This window comes from Crotalus tigris, unplaced genomic scaffold, assembly GCF_016545835.1.
Source record: "Crotalus tigris isolate CLP2741 ecotype Arizona unplaced genomic scaffold, ASM1654583v1 scf7180000024342.5246164, whole genome shotgun sequence".
In the NCBI taxonomy this organism is placed as follows: domain Eukaryota; kingdom Metazoa; phylum Chordata; class Lepidosauria; order Squamata; family Viperidae; genus Crotalus; species Crotalus tigris.
In genome coordinates this window covers 4,065,995-4,083,838 of record NW_024100512.1, presented here as the reverse complement: position 1 = coordinate 4,083,838, position 17,844 = coordinate 4,065,995, and the positions used below count along the sequence as shown (strand labels likewise).

General features: G+C 40.1%; 1 protein-coding gene and 1 long non-coding RNA gene across 3 annotated transcripts in view; one reads left to right on the top strand and one right to left on the bottom strand.

Annotated features, from left to right (window-relative positions):
* FAM3D (FAM3 metabolism regulating signaling molecule D) overlaps window positions 1-15,866 on the bottom strand; it is a 29,361-nt gene extending 13,495 nt beyond the window's left edge. Inside the window, exons 1-4 of one of the 2 annotated variants that reach the window (XM_039326719.1) lie at window positions 15,727-15,866; window positions 15,531-15,644; window positions 6,611-6,683; window positions 3,511-3,621 (exon numbers count right to left, since the gene is read on the bottom strand). In XM_039326719.1, coding sequence (XP_039182653.1) covers window positions 3,511-3,621; window positions 6,611-6,623 — 124 coding nt within the window. In that variant the 5' untranslated portion in view covers window positions 6,624-6,683; window positions 15,531-15,644; window positions 15,727-15,866. Of the gene's footprint in view, window positions 1-3,510; window positions 3,622-6,610; window positions 6,684-15,530 lie in introns of both variants that reach the window. The other variant, XM_039326720.1, reaches the window with a different exon arrangement.
* Window positions 15,832-17,844, top strand: part of LOC120300540 — a 124,714-nt gene continuing 122,701 nt past the window's right edge. Inside the window, exon 1 of the long non-coding RNA XR_005554681.1 lies at window positions 15,832-15,924. This is a non-coding gene — a long non-coding RNA (uncharacterized LOC120300540). The remainder of the gene's footprint in view (window positions 15,925-17,844) is intronic.

Sequence of the window (17,844 nt, the reverse complement as noted above, 5' to 3'; positions counted from 1 at the left end):
CTCCTAAAGGATTATTTACAAATTTAAATAATTTATCTCTTTAATTTCCCACTTATTTCCCATAATTGAAATGATAAGCTCTAATAATTTAATTGCATAACATGGCATGAATGCATATGTGAACATTTTTACTGTACTTGAAAGATGAAGATTTTTTTTTTGCAGTGTTTCCCTTTTTTATTTCCTTCTCTTTTTATGTATATAATAAAACATATGAAAGAGATACTATTACACTGAAGTTTGACTAGTCTGGGGTTGGGTATTTCAGATTGTGTTGATGAAATTCAGCAGCAAACAGCAGAATGTCAATGATACAATTTATCACCACTTTAAAGTTAGGGAGAACTGAAGAGAAGCAATGGGATTAATTGGTCTCCAGAAGACCTTCATTTCCACTGTAAAACTGCAAAAGTTACCCAAGCCTCATCTACTACAAAACCCAGCTTGACTTTGGAGACCAACAATAGGATTGTGTGAGACTTCAGTCTTCTACTCTGATGTCTGAAAACAGGGAAGAAAGTATAGGTGTAGGCATAAGCTCTCAAAATCCTCTCTGTGCTTTATCTTCCTAGGTTGAGTAAAAAATACCCAAAGGGTCTTCTATTTGTACTTGCTGCATCTTAAGTGGAAACAAAACGTACTAGAGAAAGTTATTAAAGGAAGCTTCTCAATTTGGTGAAAATTCTACCAATATTCACAAGTCGAATCTCCTTTAGATGTTTCTCCTTGACTTGCAAGGGTATAAGTGGATAGAAACCAGGAAATGGATTATTGAATTTGCATGTAAAAAAGAATATATATCTTTCATAACTTTTAACCCTGAGATGATATGAGCATAACAGAACATTTATTTATTAACTCATATTTCTACCTAGCCACAATTCAAAGACTCTCACTGGCTGATATAAGCAAATATTTGCAAATTGATGCAGAAATTCAGATGATTTATTTGTTAAACATTTTCTCTACTGGTTCCTATAAAAAGAAAATATCAAAGCAGTTTAATCGGTACAAAACCATATAAAGCAGGAAAAGAGGAAGGAACAAGAAACATTATCCCGGTACTACACTGTAGCAGAAGCCAGAAACAGCATCTGGTCCAAGGGTTCCCACATATCCCCAATCAAGTCAAATAATTTCAGGGATAAATTTCAGCGAAGGAAACGCTGTTCACATGTTGACCCTTCTTTCCAACCACCCTCTATCCATCTTTCTCTGCTCATATGAAAGCTATTACTATAATCAGTCTTCTTCTGCAAGTCTATTTCTGTTTACAGTGGGAAGAAAAGACAACCCTTTCTAATTTTTCTTAGAGGAATGGGGAATGTTTAATCCCAGTCATGTCTTAAATATGGAAAGAGGATTTGATCTTTTCCTATAAGAACATGAGCCTGGGGAAGTTGTAGGAGAAGACCTGCTTTGCATTATGGTAACAACAACAACAACAAAAAAGATATAAGTCCAATAGCCCTTTTCTGACACATTTTGACAAACGCCACACATTTTTGTGAGTTGCAGCTCATTTCATCTAATTAAATTAAATCAGAAAAAGGAACTATCAGGATCCTCCTTATTTCCCACCATCCTCAGTATTACTACTAGCAGTATTCCAGTATTTGAGGGGCTGCCAGAAAGAAAAAGGAATCAATTTATTTTCCAAAGCATCAGAAGGCAAGACAAGAAAAATGGATGGAAACTAATCAAGGAGAAAAGCAACCTGGAATTAAGGAGAAACTTCCTAACACTGAGGACAATTAACCAGTGGAACAGCTTGTTGTCAGAAGTTGTGGGTGCTCCATCACTGGAGGTTTTTAAGAAGAGACTGGACAGCCATTTGTCTGAAATTGTATAGGGTCTCCTACTTGAGCAGGGGTTGGACTAGAAGACCTCCAAGGTTCCTTCCAGCTCTATTCTGATTGATTATTGATTGATTGACCTATGCCCTTTCATGGCCTTATTGAGTTCTAGGGGAAGAAGAAATAAGGATTCCACCATCTGAGTACATTAATTAGTAGCCTGCTAATTTGAGGGCATGATTGTCAGAGTTGTTCACTGATTCAATCATGGTGTTAATGAACAGATTAAACAGGGAAGGTTGATAAATATACACCCCTCACTGTATATTTATCAACACAGAGAATAACTTTACACCTGACTCTCAAAGAGTAATTAATGCTTTGTTTAAGTATCAAATAAAGTAGATATATCTCATAATAGTCTTTAGAGGTTATCCAGAAAATGTTCCTGTTGATAGAATCAAATAAATAATTTTCTGCAGTAAATCAGATGCAACTCTTTTTTCCCCCTCCCATTTGCTAAAAAAGAATTGGTGGAGAAAAAAGAAGTTGGGCCTGTTGAGGAAACATTTTGGGAAACTATTTTGGGCTATACTTAGCTATGGAACAGAGACTTCTCCTGATTGTTGCAGAGAGAGGATCATCATTAGAAGAAAATATTTATAGCTCAGGATTGAAGTGTGAGGTCCTTGGTGCTCTCTGAGCTTGGTTGTTTTATTGCAGATGTTTCATTACCCACCTAGATAGTACAGCAAACCTCTCTCCCTTTAGGCACTGATGATGTTACAGCATCTAGTTGTGTAATTAGATGCTGTAATGTCATTTAGATTAGTTAGAGTGCAGTACTGCAGGCCACTTTAGCTGACTGTGTTCAGCAGGTCAGCGGTTCAAATCTCACCGGCTCAAGGTTGACTCAGCCTTCCATCCTTCCGAGGTAGGTAAAATGAGGACCCAGAGTGTTGGGGGCAATGTAATATATATATATATATATATATATATATATATATATATATATATATATATATATATATATATGTATACATTGCTTACTGGTGTACACTGCTTAGAGAGTGCTTGCACTTAAAGCGGTATATAAGTCTCATAAATAAATAAATAAATAACCAAGCTCAGAGAGCACCAAGGACTTCACAGAAAGGGATTATAGTTTACTTCTCTAAGTTAAGACACACTTCTCTTGTTTCATAGCAGAGAGAAGGAAGCAGGCTCCCTTTTAGAAGCCACCAGTCCTTCAGAAGAAGTCTCTCCAACCTTGGCAACTTTAAGATTTGTGAACTTCAACTACCAGAATTCCCCAGCCAGCATGGTTGATTGAGGAATTTTGGGAATTGAAGTCCACAAGTCTTAAAGTTGCCAAGATTGAAGACCCCCGCTTTAGAAAAATGTATCCTACCACCTTCTTTATCTCCAAGTAGCTCATTATGCATGATAGTGGGGGACTGATACAATTCTGGGAAGAGCAGAAAGGGAAATGATTGAATTTCATTCTGCTTTGTAGCCAGCATGGAGGCAAAGTAAATATGTCAAGCAGAGAAACCATACTTCCCAGGACTACAGTTGAGATTAAAAGGATGGAAAACAGCAAGAGAAACTCTTTTCCTTTTTCCTGGTGTTTCATCTGGAAGAGCCTATTGGGCAAAAGAAGAAGGAAAAAGATGGAGTGGAGAGGAAAGAACTATAATTTATTATAACTTACTCAGCCATGTCTTCATATTGATTGAGTTCATGCTTGTGTTCTTCAAATAGGTGCTGGCAAAAAGCCAGGTTGAAACTAAGGTAAACAGCACCACCACAATCCTCAGCACACCTAGGCCAGAAGGAGGACAAAGCTGGGTGTGTTACTGAATAAACTCATAAAAATTAATCCTTTCTCTGCACCTCTAAGGTTAGTCAAATAAAGCACGACTGTCTAGAACTGGCATGCCATGGATGAATTGATCTTTTTCAGCTAATAAATAGCAGAAACTCTTCTAATATTGTCTATTCTCAATGGCAGCAAGAATCCAAAATCTCCGGCAGAAGACTGCATCTCCTTTTATGTGTCATCTCACTTCTATGCAATCTATTCAACAGTCCATGGTTAAAATGATCCATGGCTTATGACTTGTTCAACCTCTGCCAAGATTTATGCATTCTACCAGGTCATACTGTGATTTGTTTGAATTTTGGGAATTATAAACCATGGCTTATGGCTTGGCATGAGGTGTAAAACCAACCACCAAGTCATTATGCAGCTATTCATTAATCAACCAATAAACAAGGATGAGACGATGGAGAATGAATGGTCCTCTGAATAAAGGAGATCAGAATGGAGAAAGTAGATAAGGCAAAACTAGGTCAGGGCTAAACCCAAGTGCTAAATTCAGTCAGGGCTAAACCCAAGTGCTAAATTCAGTCCTTTATATTTTCAAATAGCACTGGATAACTTTCTTCACAAAACCCTGAAAAATTAACAATGATGAGCTACCTGTTTTTGGAAGGACTATCATAACCAGCTTGTGCAAAGACAGAGATAGTAAGGAGGAGAAGGAGAAGCAGCTACAGATTTCTGAAAGTAGAAATACACATAACATCTTAATCTAGGGAAAATATTAAGGTCCCCAAGAATGGAACCCTTCCGTTCATTCACTGGATCCCTATTTAACACAGCATGCTTGAACAAGCTGAAGCAAACCCATTAAAAGAGAAGCAAAGACAGTTAAAATTGTTTTACGCTGTAGCAAAGCTTTATTTCAGTTGATGAGCCTTGGAATCTTTCTACAGAATACATTTTGTACCAACCCAAGTTAGAATTTTCCAAGTCATTTACTCAAGGAGACAATCCACGTACTTGATTATTCCAGCTTCTTGACAAATGCTAGGTGATATCAACTTTGGGAGGTGCATATTTTATGTTTCTGTTTTAATTACTCTTGCATGCCATAAGGAATGCCATGGGTGTTACAGTTTAGAAGTCAAACAAATAATCAGATGTCCGTTGGGAAGAAGGGCACAAAATGCCATTTTCTATTCATTTGCCACCCAGGGGATTTAAAATTCAAATCAGCCCATCCAGACAGGTGGACCACCGGCTGAGACAGAGAGAATAGTGGCCAATATATCACCATGGGCTAGAATAAGGACTGCTAGAGAGCACAAAGTACAGTTCCTTTGGGCCAATAATTCATTCTCAACCTGTAATGTTTTGGGGAAATGATCTTGGGAGATGGGGAAGAGTTACAGCCAGTCAGAGGTGAGGCAGCTTAGCCCGCAGCAGGAATATTGCTGTAGCAAGTGGCACAGACTGTCTCTAACACCTTGGGCTGTTAAGGGGGATAATCCACTTTCAGAGTTGCGGGATTCTGTTAATGTAGCCTTACAATAAAGTCGAATTTGGTCATATTTCCTGTCTAGACCATTACACAAGGCTGACACAGCTGCTTCTAATTAATATGGTGGTAGGGGTAATGGGAGGAAAATTAAGCCAACCCTGCAACCGTAACTCAAATCCTCTGCCTGCTTTTTCCTTTCCAAGATCTTTTATCTGATCCTGAAAGAGAAGGAACTTTGAAGTCGGACAATATTCTAGATCTTTACAAAGTTGTTGGACTAATTAGTTCCCACACTCTGGGTGGGGACCCAGAAACTGTCCCTGTGTAATCAGTGCCTCAAATGAATGGGCAGCCACTAAAACGAATATTCAAAAAGCAGGGAGCTGCTGGACAGATTGTTCCTTTGGTGGCTTATTTAAAGAAGGATTTACATCTATCCATTGTGGAGACATGAACTATCCTCCTTTCAGCAGCAAAGCAATCTTTTGTCCACGGGAACATCTATTCTTGTGCAATCAGTGAGAAATAGACATTACATCTTTAGTTGGGCCAGAAGAAAGTCTGGGGCTTGCTTGAGTACAGAATATAGGAGTCAGGGATGGAAGTATGACTCCATGGGGATGCATGAAACTAAAACTAAAACAAAACAAAACAAAACAAAAAATAACAACCAAACTTTGCATGACCAGACACCAGTCCAATGTTAGATTGATGAAAATCCCTTCCATTTATTTACTTTCAAAGGGGAAAACCTGTATTGTAACTGTAGGCAGGCCTATGTGCAAATTGTTATTTTTTTTCTCCCTATTTCTGCTTTGTGTTTTGATAATGATGTTAGATTTTCTCAGTTGCCATGCTGGCAAAAGCTTTTTCTGATAGAATCAGGAATATCTGCTTCGTCTAAGGAGGTGACATCTGGGACTTTATAGACCAGTGGTTCTCAACCTGTGGGTCGGGAACCCATTTGGGGTCGAATGACCATTTCACAGGGGTCGCCAAACAACGCAGTCCGCCATTTTCCCCCCTTTTCCTTAGCTGTGCTACTCCCTTTTATTCTATTGGCTTTTGAAAGCCAATAGAATAGACTCTCTTGAATAGAGTCTAATTCTATTGGCTTTCAAAAGCTAATAGGAATTGTCCAGGCTGTCTCTGCCCTGCTGAGCCCGCCAAAAGTCCCATTCTGCAAACGGTGCTGCACCAGTTGAGTAGTCTTCGACTTACGACCGGTTGAGTAGTCCTCGACTTACGACCAGTTGGGGGTCGCGGCATTAAAAAGGTTGAGAACCACTGTTATAGACTAACTCTTAAAATATCTGCTAAAATACCCCAGAAAGTGGAAGATGAATGGCAATGATCAGCTGTAAGAACTGAGAACAGAACTTTTGAATCTTTTTTCTTTCCATATTAGAGTCCCTGTGTTTCATTTCATTTCATTTCATTTTATTTTGATCCTGCCCATCTCATCTAAGTGACTCTGTTGCTTACCTGTTGCTCGCATATTTTTATTCCAGTGCAGTAAAAGATATACAGAAGCTTATCAGAAAGGACACCAGTCAATCTGTTGAAGCAAAAAGACCAAAGAACTTACTTGGAAGAATATTAACTGCTGTAGAATTAAGCAATATATTGTAGGATGCTGAGAGAGTTGTTTTAATATGTGAACAGTTCAAATATGTTCATAATTCTTCAGCATGAATGACATGAGCATTCACTGCTGATCGATAAACAATAGAAATTATTTTTATTTAATACATGATACCTCATCCTTCTTCAATCTATGGTATGTATAACTTTCTATAGGGCTATAATGAAGATTGGTTTAAGGACCATTGGTGAATTTCATGCCTGATCAAGGATTTCATACTAACCACTCCATGACACAAGTTGTTTTGAATATTGCTAAACTTGTGATGACTGGAATCCGGGGAGGCATCAGTTAAAAAAATACAAGATGGCAGCCACATCCATGTAAATTAAGCACCGACCCATTTAAAGTACATTGCGTATGCAATGCCTATAAGAAGGGCTTTGATTGTAAATTTGCAGCTTGACAGACACATTGTGGATGACCTGGCATTCAACGGGCCATCTCAGACAGCAAAATATTTTATGCTGACCTCATACAGATTAAAAGAAAAAACCTACTATGATACTTAAGAGCAGCCAGGCATTGTTTATTGTTTCTAGTTCTTTATAACTTTTATTGTTCTCTCCTGGCAGTTTCCTGATTTTTTTTTTAATCCCCTAGCAAAACACTTCTATTTTAATTGTTTTTAAAACTAATGAATAAAACAAAATATAGAAAGGGGATACTGAGATTTTTTCTTCTCCAGTTCACTTTTTCTTATGTTCTCAACTTCCTTTAGTTCTCAACTTTTTATTCACAAGGGACCCCCTTTAAATACCTTTTGTGGCCACAGACCATGGCCATGGACCCTTAAAACTTAGCTCAAGGTTTAAATCATAACATTTCTTCAAGCCTTTGTGGACCCCCCCCTGTGATGACATCACAACCCCCAGGGATTCACTGGACTAGAACACCTCCAAAGTCCCTTCCAGCTCTACTCTGATTGAAATTGAGAAAAACAAGATAGGATGAGACTTTGAGAGTTGGACACTAATGAAAACTAGAAAAATTAAATTATTTAATTGTTCTTCTTACTATTAAAGAAGAACACTTAAATTCAACTTACAAATACAGAATAAAGCAAAATACGTTAATATTGGACACACTGATGGATATTTTGAGCAATGGATCCAGTCGTTAATTTAAAAAGTGTCTGCCTATATAGATAGACTCTATTTAACAAGTGTTATGGAAGAGGACCCTGTCTTATTTATTTCATTTATTGAGACTGATTTGAAAGTGGATTTAAAAATGACAGGATATAAGAAACATCAAAAAAATATTGCACTATGCATGCAAAAGTACATTGTCTTAATAACTAAAAAGGGATATGCAAATAAGAAGAAAGTAACCTGGATGATGTAAGCCATTTTCTAATGCATTTTTATTAATTATTTTAATCATAATGTGTATTTTTGAGCAGGCATTTTCCTAACGCATGTTCTCAGGGCGGGAGGGATGATAAATGGCATTGCAAAATTCACAGAGCTGTGAGTTGCATACACATTTTCAAATGCAAAATTAAATGAGTTTATTGAAATATCTACCAAGCAGCTTTATCTCAATCTTCATTGTATCTGTCTCCACCTTAAAGCATATTATAATAGTTCTGGAGGGCAATGATTTGTAGTCTTGATTTGTTCCTTATATTCTGTTCCTTTTAATTTCTTCCTTATATTTCAGCATCCTTGTTTAGACAAGGAATGGATTTCCACTTGTGGATAACACAGCTGTGTTTACCTTTGTATTCAGTACTTTGATTACGCACTTAATTCAATTATTTTATCTCTTTAACCTTTGAATCTGAAGGCGTCAAAATGAAGCAGGATATCCTGTAAACCACCTTACAGCCCTTGTACTGCAAAAGAGTTACAACCAGTTCTCTGGGGAATAGAAAGAGGGAGTGGAAGGGGAAGAAAAGGAAAATAGAAAGAGCTAAACTCTTGTTGCTGTGAAGAAGCCTGTGCTTTGGTTTGTGTTAAAGAGTAAAAAGGCTGCATTAGGCAATAGTGTTTCCTAGTCACGTTTTTCCATCACTGTGCATTATCTTAAGCTGCCCATCCTCTTCAGTCTGAAAAAGCTCCATGGAAGAATCTTGAGATATAATTAAAGCTCTGAATGCCAGAAAAACTGCAGCCCACTAGAGAGATCACTGTGCAGTGAAACAGGACATCCATCCTTGGTCAACTCATACCAGCTTTCAAAATTTCACGGAATTTCTCATCACAACTTCGTTGTCTTCTTGCAGATGTTTATTGACCTGAGTAGGTAACATCTTCACTGCTAGAAGGAATGGGGTTTGCTCTCTTTTTACACACAGTACATGTAGGAGTCAAATATTTTGGCCATCTAATGAGAAGGAAGGACTCACTGGAAAAGAGCCTAATGTTGGGAAAGATTGTGGGCAATAGAAGAAGCGGACAACAGAGAATGAGGTGGCTGAATGGCATCACTGAAGCAGTAGGAGTGAGCTTAAATGGACTCCAGAAGATGGTAGAGGACAGGAAGGCCTGGAGGAATGTTGCCCATGGGGTCGTGATGGGTCGGACACGACTTTGCAACTAACAACAACAAGCTGTAGAAGATGACTAGGCTGAGCCCAAGGGAGGGGATCAAAGGCGTCATCAGCCATCAGTCCCTTCGCGCCCACAAGAGATCTAAGTTCAGCCCACCTTGAATTCCTGTGACTTTTATCTACCACCAATTGCTTGGACTATTAGTAGTTCAGATTCTTGTAGAGAGCTTTTCAATAAATCTTTATACCCATTTGAATTGCCTAGATCCTCTGATTTCCCTGGTATTTGACAGTAGCTTGCCCTGTCAGAGTTAGTGGGAGTATGGTTTCCTCCAAAGATATCACCTAAAAGCAATGGTCTAGGGCAGACATGTCAAACACAAGGCCCGGGGGCTGGATGCGGCCCGCGAAGTGGTTTCATGTGGCCCGCAAAGCCATCCAGGCCGGCTGGCCGGGAGCCAATGTACAATTTTGTGCTGGCCATCTATGCTGAAATGCATTCAGTCTCTCTCTGACTTTGCCCTGGTACCCATCATGAACAACCTGCCTAAAGAGAGCAAGCACAGCAGCAGCCTTGAGGACGAGGTAAGTGCAGCTGGACGCCCCGTTGGGGAAGTGGGGATGGCCTTGGTGCCACGGGTGCTCGAGGGCCAGGCTGGGCATTTGATCTCTGCTGCCCAGGGCTCCGGGCAGCCTGCACCACCATCCAGCCCCCCCATGGCCTGAGAGGAACAATGAGGCTCCTCCAGTGGACCATGCCTTGGCACTTGCCCTGGTTCCACCCCCTTCTGCCAGAGACCCTCAGATCTGTCCCACAGACACCCTTGATGCGAATGATGTAGAGCTGGCCACACCCACCCAGTAGGCCACACCCACTTCATCCATGCCCACCCAGTAGGCCATGCCCACCCAGTAGGTCACACCCACCCTGGCCACACCCACCCGGCCCCCTGACAGCAACTGCAATGCTGATGCGGCCCTCAATGAAATTGAGTTTGACATGTCTGGTCTAGGGTCTGCAATTTTGTAATGTCTTTTGCTTAACCTGAAGTAACCAGGAAGAGCTCTGTCCTGTAGAGACAGGCATTCTAAAAGTAGAGGCGCTGAACACAAATTAATTTTAAAATCCATTTCACCTCTTAAGTACGTCTCTTTGGAACACAGAATTTAGTCATGACATTTTTTTTTCTCTGTTGGAGCAAAACAATTCTAATACTCTTTGGCAAAATTATTTTCTTCCTCAAGCAATAGGATTATGACTAAACATCTATCTTTCTAAAACCTTTGTAGGCGCATCAGTTTAGACATTCAAGCACTGGCCCGTTATTTTTTTTTATTTCTGGACGTAACTAGAACATTTCATATACGTTTATTTACCTCATATATCTTTAAAGCAAAGGTGAGCCAATGACAGTCCTTAGTCTCATTTTTGCAATCCTCAACCTCCCCCCCACCCTTTCAAGCCCTGAAATTTGGAAAACCATTGATCTTGGATGGTGATGTTGCAAAAACCTGTAATGTGATCAGTGACATATTGATGGCCCTTCTTAATATCTCCTTGGATAGGAGATTCTGGGAGCTGAAATCAGAGTGTTAAGACTCAATATATCTCCTAACACAGTGATTTCAACTTCCAGACTTTCCTCTCTAAGAGTCATTTAGGGCCATCAATGTATCACTGATCACATCCTCTAGAGCAGTGGTGGCGAACCTTTTAGAGACTGAGTGCCCAAACTGCAACCCAAAACCCACTTATGTATCACCAAGTGCCAGGTGGGCGTGGCCCACTGGGTGGGCGTGGCTGTGGTGTTCATGGCAGACTGGGAGGGTGTGGCCAAGGTAGGCGTGGTCACCTTGATGTTGCTTGTGGGGAGGGATGACTGTGGGGGCCAGGCAGGGTTGGGGGAGATCCAGGGGGTTTCTGGCAGGTGGTGCAGTGGGCAGGAGGCTTGTCCTGTGGGGTGAGATGAGATAAGGCAAGGCAGGGTGGGGGTGCCATTGTCATAGGGCAAGGCGAGGCAGGGGCCAGGGCGGCTGCTACCTGACACCATCGGCCCCCACACACAGAGGCCAGGCAGTGCATGGGGGCTGATAGTGTCTGTCAGCAGCCACAGCCTGCCAGCCCCTCGACCGGCACTCTGGGGCTCCGCAGCACACCGCCAGCAGTTCAGAGAAGCCGCCTCTGAGCTGGACGGATGGCTGACAGCTGAGGAGACGATGCAATGGGTCGTACCCGGGAAAAGGAGAGCATGCGAGGCCAGGAGGGATGGGACAGGGGGGGAGGGAAACCAGCCGTGCTGGGATGCATCCGGCCACGTGGGACCTTGGTGATTTAGTTGGCAGCTGATTGAAGAAGGATGGTTGCTATCTCTGGGGCATGGTGCATGTGCCCACAGAAAGTGCTCTGAGTGTCACCTCTGGCACACGTGCCATAGGTTTGCCACCACTGCTCTAGAGTGAAGCTCTAGACATGTTTCCAATGTTAATATGACTTCTATCAAACTAAAAGTCTAATATGTCTTTTCATGGTTTCTGGGGTCTTACAGTCCAAAGAGATCACAGTTAAATCAGGCAAAGACTGATTTAGTCCAGCATCTGAATTCCATAGGTTAGTCAGATGCGAATGTGTGAATCTTAGAAGTAAGGTATGAAAGCAGCCATTCTTCCTTATTGCATTCTCCAGCAAATGATAAAAAGGCATAAAAATGACATAAGATAGCAGTTCTCAACCTGTGATCTTCAAATACTATTTCAGACAACTAACTGTCCAATCTCTTCTTAAAAACCTCCAGTGATGAAGCACGCACAACTTCTGGTGGCAAGGTGTTCCACTGATTAATTGTCCTCACTCTTAGGAAGTTTCTCCTTAATTCCAGTTTGCTTCTCTCCTTGATTAGTTTCCATCCATTGTTTTTTGTCCTGCCCTCTGGTGCTTTGGAAAATAGGTTGACTGCCTCCTCTTTGTGGCAACCTCTCAAATACTTGAATACTTGAATATTGCTACTATGTCCTCCCTAGTCCTTCTTTTTAAAAGAGAATTCAAAACAAAAGTATTTCCCCATGGGAAGGTGTTTTATAATTAATTCCAAAATCTTATTTCAAATTTGTTTAGACCTCTTGTACTTTTGTAACTTCCTAAAATCAAAGCTGTAATAATCCTTTTCTGGCTTATTTCTCCCTGTCTATTTTTAAAGTCCTGAAACTTGCATTAAGGTAAGATAAGGTAAGGTAAGATAAGATGAGCTAAGATGATAAGATAAGGCAAGATAAGGTAAGGTAAGGTAAGGTGAGGTGAGGTAAAGTGAGATGAGATGAGATAAGATAAGAGATAAGAGATGAGATAAGAGATAAGATTAGAGATAAGGTAAGATAAAACAAAATAAGGTAAAGTAAGATAAGATGAGATGAGATAAACTAAGGTACAACCAGATAAGTTAAGTTAAGTTGCTAAGAGATAAGAGATAATATAACCTTTATTGTCATTTTTTGCTGTGGCACATTGGCACACATTAAAAAACTGCTCAGAGAGTGCTGTAAAGTACTATGAAGCGGTATGTAAATCTAAGTGCTATTGCTAAGTGCTTATCTACTTACCAAGGAAGTTACTAGGTGCCCTATTCTTAGTGCCCCTGTCAATTGAAGTAAGGTTTCTAGCTGTGAGAGAGTAGTTATGGTCCATTTTTGGAATACTCTTTTCAGAGAAAGGCATGTGTGGCGTGCATTTTAATTTTAATTTGAGGGAGCCATTGGGAAAACAATTTTCTCTCCTCCCAGGCATCTCTATAGCTTTATAGAGAATTAGATTTTAAGCTCCTACTCTGCATTGTGACAGTGGATACCATGTTTTCTATCATTATTTAATTGCACTGCACTCCTTTAATTGCATTGAACTGCTTTGATGTTTTTTTTTTAGAAACATTTTTAGAAATTCTTAATGCTTTAAGTCACTTTACAATCTGCCCAGAGAACTTTGATCATTAGGTAATTAAAAATACAAGAAAGAATAATGAATAATAATAACTCTGCTGTTCAAGGCTAAACCCGCCGAATTTTACATTAATACAAATGCAAAGCTAAATTGCAGACATTTCACCCAGACAGACATCATTAATGGCAAGATGGAAAAACATGACCTCACTTCACCACAATGCTGAAAGGCAAACTGGGCTAAAATCTGATAAATAAATCTGATAAAATGATATTTTACTGCTAAATGTGAGGAAAACCTGGTGGACTAAGTGGGGAGAACAGCAAAAAATCACCCTACTAGGACATGAAAGTTTCAGAGAACTCAGGAATGTTCCGATTCTCCCCTGGACCTTCAGATGTGGCTATTGCAAGGGTAATCAGAACATTTCACAAAAGGGAATCTTCTGTAGTCTGTGGTGCCCCAGACAAAACAGGCTGGTTTTAGGGCCAGACCATGTCCAGAATATTATAACTGGCTTTCATTTCAGAGGACAGGCTTTAAAAAAGCTGCTGGACCACCACAAGAATGGCAGGATAGTGAAGACCATTCCATTCCCAGTGTGATAACTGATACCAATCCTAGTCAAAGTAAATAAGTGTTAATTCTTGACCACAGCTCGAATGATGAAATATGGGTGTTTTAATACCAACATAACAGGAAATCTTGGTATTGTGTGAAATAATTAAGGCATAGGACATCCAGATGCAATGACAGCACTATATCTAAAATTCCCAACTAGGAAAAATATTGGGATTTATAATTGAAACACATTGGCAGGATGCCATACGGGAATGGTTATTCGGCCATGACTTTGTCTAAAGTTGTAGTGAAAATAACAGTATCTATAACTGGATTCAGCAGAGACCCCCCCAATATGTCATCGCAATTTTTGGGCAAACCTGACAATATAATATGATCAGCTTGCAGATCAAAGTAGAATTCCAGAATTCACTGGATCCATCTGGATTACAGAATGAGCAGGGATGAAGCTTAGTAAGACCACACCTGGAATATTGCACCAATTTTCCTTACCACATTACAAAAAAGATGTTGAGACTCTGGAAAAAGTGCACAGAAGAGCAACTAAGATGATTAAAGGCCTGGAGACTAAAACATATGAAAATGGTTGCAGGACCTGGATATGGCTAATGTAAAGAAAAGAATGACCAGGGGTGACATGATAGCAGTATTCCAGTATTTGAGGTGCTGCCACAAAGAAGATGAGGTCAACTTACTTTCCAAAGCACCAAAGCACAGGACAAGAAAAAATGGATGAAAACTAATCAAGGAGAGAAGCAACCTGGAATTAAGGAGAAACTTCTTAACAGTGAGGACAATTAACTAGTAAAGCAGCTTGCCTTCAGAAGTTTTGGGTATTTCGTCATTGGAGGTTTTTAAGAAGAGACTGGACAGCCACTTGTCTGAAATTGTATATGGTTTCCTGCTTGAGCAGGGGGTTGGACTGGAAGACCTCCAAGGTCCCTTCCAGCTCTATTCCGATTGAAGCATATTATACAACAATCTGGAGTCAAATTTGGATGGAGATATGCGTACACTTCCCTGTTCTGTGCCTGACGCCTCCTTTCATCTCTTTCTGAACTCCATTTCTCTCTAAGATATGCTGCAGTGAAGAGTTAGAGTCATATGCCAAATGTTTGGAAATGATTTATAGCCTGGAGATTTGACATTATGCTGAAGTTCCTGTGATATCAGCCTAAGGGCTGAATATGGAATTAAAGCCACAGGGAGCAGATCCTGCTCTGTCTAAATTCAACCAAGGAATACAATTATGAAGAAACAAAGATGAAGATTGATGGGTATCAGCTTTCCAGGAACCTTAAATCAGTGACTTGAGTTAGGAAAATATTTATTCTTTTAAAAATGAATGGTAAAGAATTGATCTGGCCCTGTTCCTTGGGGAGGGACATGTACTCATGAATGTATGCATACAGTTCAGTTAAAAACAGATTTGAGTAATTCTTATCACAAGAGGTTTTGGGGCAATGCAAACAGCCACTTTTTAGTTTTTTGTTTAGTATTCTGTGTACTAAAACTGTGCATTCTCTTAATTTTGTTGTTTTTCTCTCTCCATGTTTTAATTTTTTGGAAACATCTTTGTATTTCTTGACTGCCAGGCATTACCAATTTGCAACAATTAAAGATCCCCAATCAGGGCATTTCTACTTGCCCTACTCAGGTGTCAAATCTATTTAGCAACACCTGACTTTGCATTCTAACAGCAACTTACAGAAGACAACAAGTGAATACGTACAAAACAGATATATGTTCTCACCTGTGGCGGTTTCAAGCTGTAAGCAGAGTAACACCGACTGGCTGAAAAGCTGACAACTGTAGCATTTCTCAAATCTCCTTCAGTTCACCGTTCAGATATGGCAAAACTTTTATTCTGCAAATAAATTACTGTTCAGCAAAGAAGTTGCTTGCTGATGCACCTGAATATGTTCCAAATAAAGCTGAGTGAAACTCACTGGGACTGTGACACCAGATCTACCAATAATTATCCAGCATTCTGCTGGGTCTTCTGTTCTTCTTCCTGTTCAGGAGGCTTAGTTCAGTTGTTCTGCCAGGATGTTGTCAGGCAGGTGTTTCACAACCATCTTTACTTCCTGGAGATTATTACTGAATGGGGCATGCTACTCAGAGAACCAGAACGTAACAAGTAAAAGGTGGGTCACTTTTTATGACTACGCTATAAATTAAATCCTACGGTAAGCCCAACCTCATTGAACATATGCCATGGTAAACAATTTCCTCAACTGAGGTATTGTGCAGCTCTCTTAGGAAATGTCAAACTACAATATATTAGTCAGAACAAGGAAATATTTCAGGTATTAATGAGAAAATCCAACAAATGAGAATATTGGTGTGACTAAAAAGAGGCAATTTTCTAATAATAATATAATAATAGTAGTAAAGTTGGAAGGGACCTTGGAGGTTATCTAGTCCAACCCCCTGCTCGGGCAGGAAACCCTACACCATTTTGGACAAATGGCTGTCCAGTCTCTTCTTAAAAACTTCCAGTGTTGGAGCATTTACTGCTTCTGGAGGCAGGCTGTTCCACTGATTGATTGTTCTCACTGTCAGGAAGTTTCTCCTTAGTTCTAGGTTGCTTCTCTCCTTGATTAGTTTCCACCCGTTGCTTCTTGTCCTGCCTTCAGGTGCTTTGGAAAATAGCTTAATTCCCTCTTCTTTATGGCAGCCCCTGAGATATTGGAATACTGCTATCATGTCCCCCCTTGTCCTTCTCTTCGTTAAACTAGACATACCCAATTCTAGCAACCGTTCCTTATATGTTTTAGCCTCCAGTCCCCTAATCATCTTTGTTGCTCTTCTCTGTACTCTTTCTAGAGTCTCAACATCTTTTTTACATCATGGTGACCAAAACTGGATGCAGTATTCCAAGTGTGGCCTTACCAAGACATTGAAGAGTGGTATTAATACTTCACGTGATCTTGATTCTATCCCTCTGTTAATGCAGCCTAGCACTGTGTTGGCCTTTTTGGCAGCTGCAGCACACTGCTGGCTCATATTTAGTGATTGTCTACTAGGACTCCGAGGTCCCTCTCACAGTTACTACTATTGAGCATGGTGCCACCTATGCTGTACTTGTGCATTTGGTTTTTCTTGCCTAAATGTAGAACCTTGCTTTTTTCACCATTTAATTTCATTTTGTTAGTTAGTGCCCAGTGTTCAAGTCTGTCCAGATCCTTCTGTATCTTAAGATTTGTCTCCCTGTATCAATAAAGGAGAATGTTTGTAGCACTGGGTTGAAATGAGGGGTCCTTGGTGTTCTTTGAGCTTGGTTGTTTTCTTGCAGGCATTTCATTATTAGCACTGCAAGCACTGAGGATGTTACCCAGTTTGAGTAATGAGATATTCTCTCTCTCTCATTCCTTGCTTACTTTCTTTAACATTACCTTTGGCTTTTTAGTCACCAAGATTGCTGATTTCCTTGTGGTTTCCAGTTCTTCTGCTCTCTGGGGATTCTGAATATATCATCAAACAGATCTTGAAGGAGACCTCTAACCAAGATTAACTGCACTTGATCCTGCTTTATTATGAACAGTCATTAGAAGTTGACAGATCAACTATCACTAGTTCCTAGAAATAAAAAGATAGGTGAAAAACAGGCTGAGGACACATACAGCCACTAACTACTGGTTTTATGGTTTCCAAAGATACCCAAGTTTGTCAAAATGTAGTGACAAAATGCAAATAGTAGTATAGGATTTTCTAGTAAGACCTGTTAACTGTCATGGTTCCGACAGATGAAACTCTTCAAAAGAACTTAGAGGCATTGTTTACCTTAAAGAATCTTTATTTTGAGTAGCATAACATCAGCAGTGTATAAACAAGCCAAAAACTGAATTTCCCTCCCCTGAGCACATAGTATCAAAGCACATTTCCCTCCTCCAATTAACTGTCATAAATCACATTCTCCAATTAGTTTGAAGCTGGCTTCCTCTCCAGTTCTCCAGCCCGGCCAAGTCCTTATCAGCTCTGGTTACAATAACCTTGTTTCTCATGCTAGGCTTGGTGATGTTATGTCTAGCTGGACTCTCGTTCACATCCCCCCCCCCAGCATT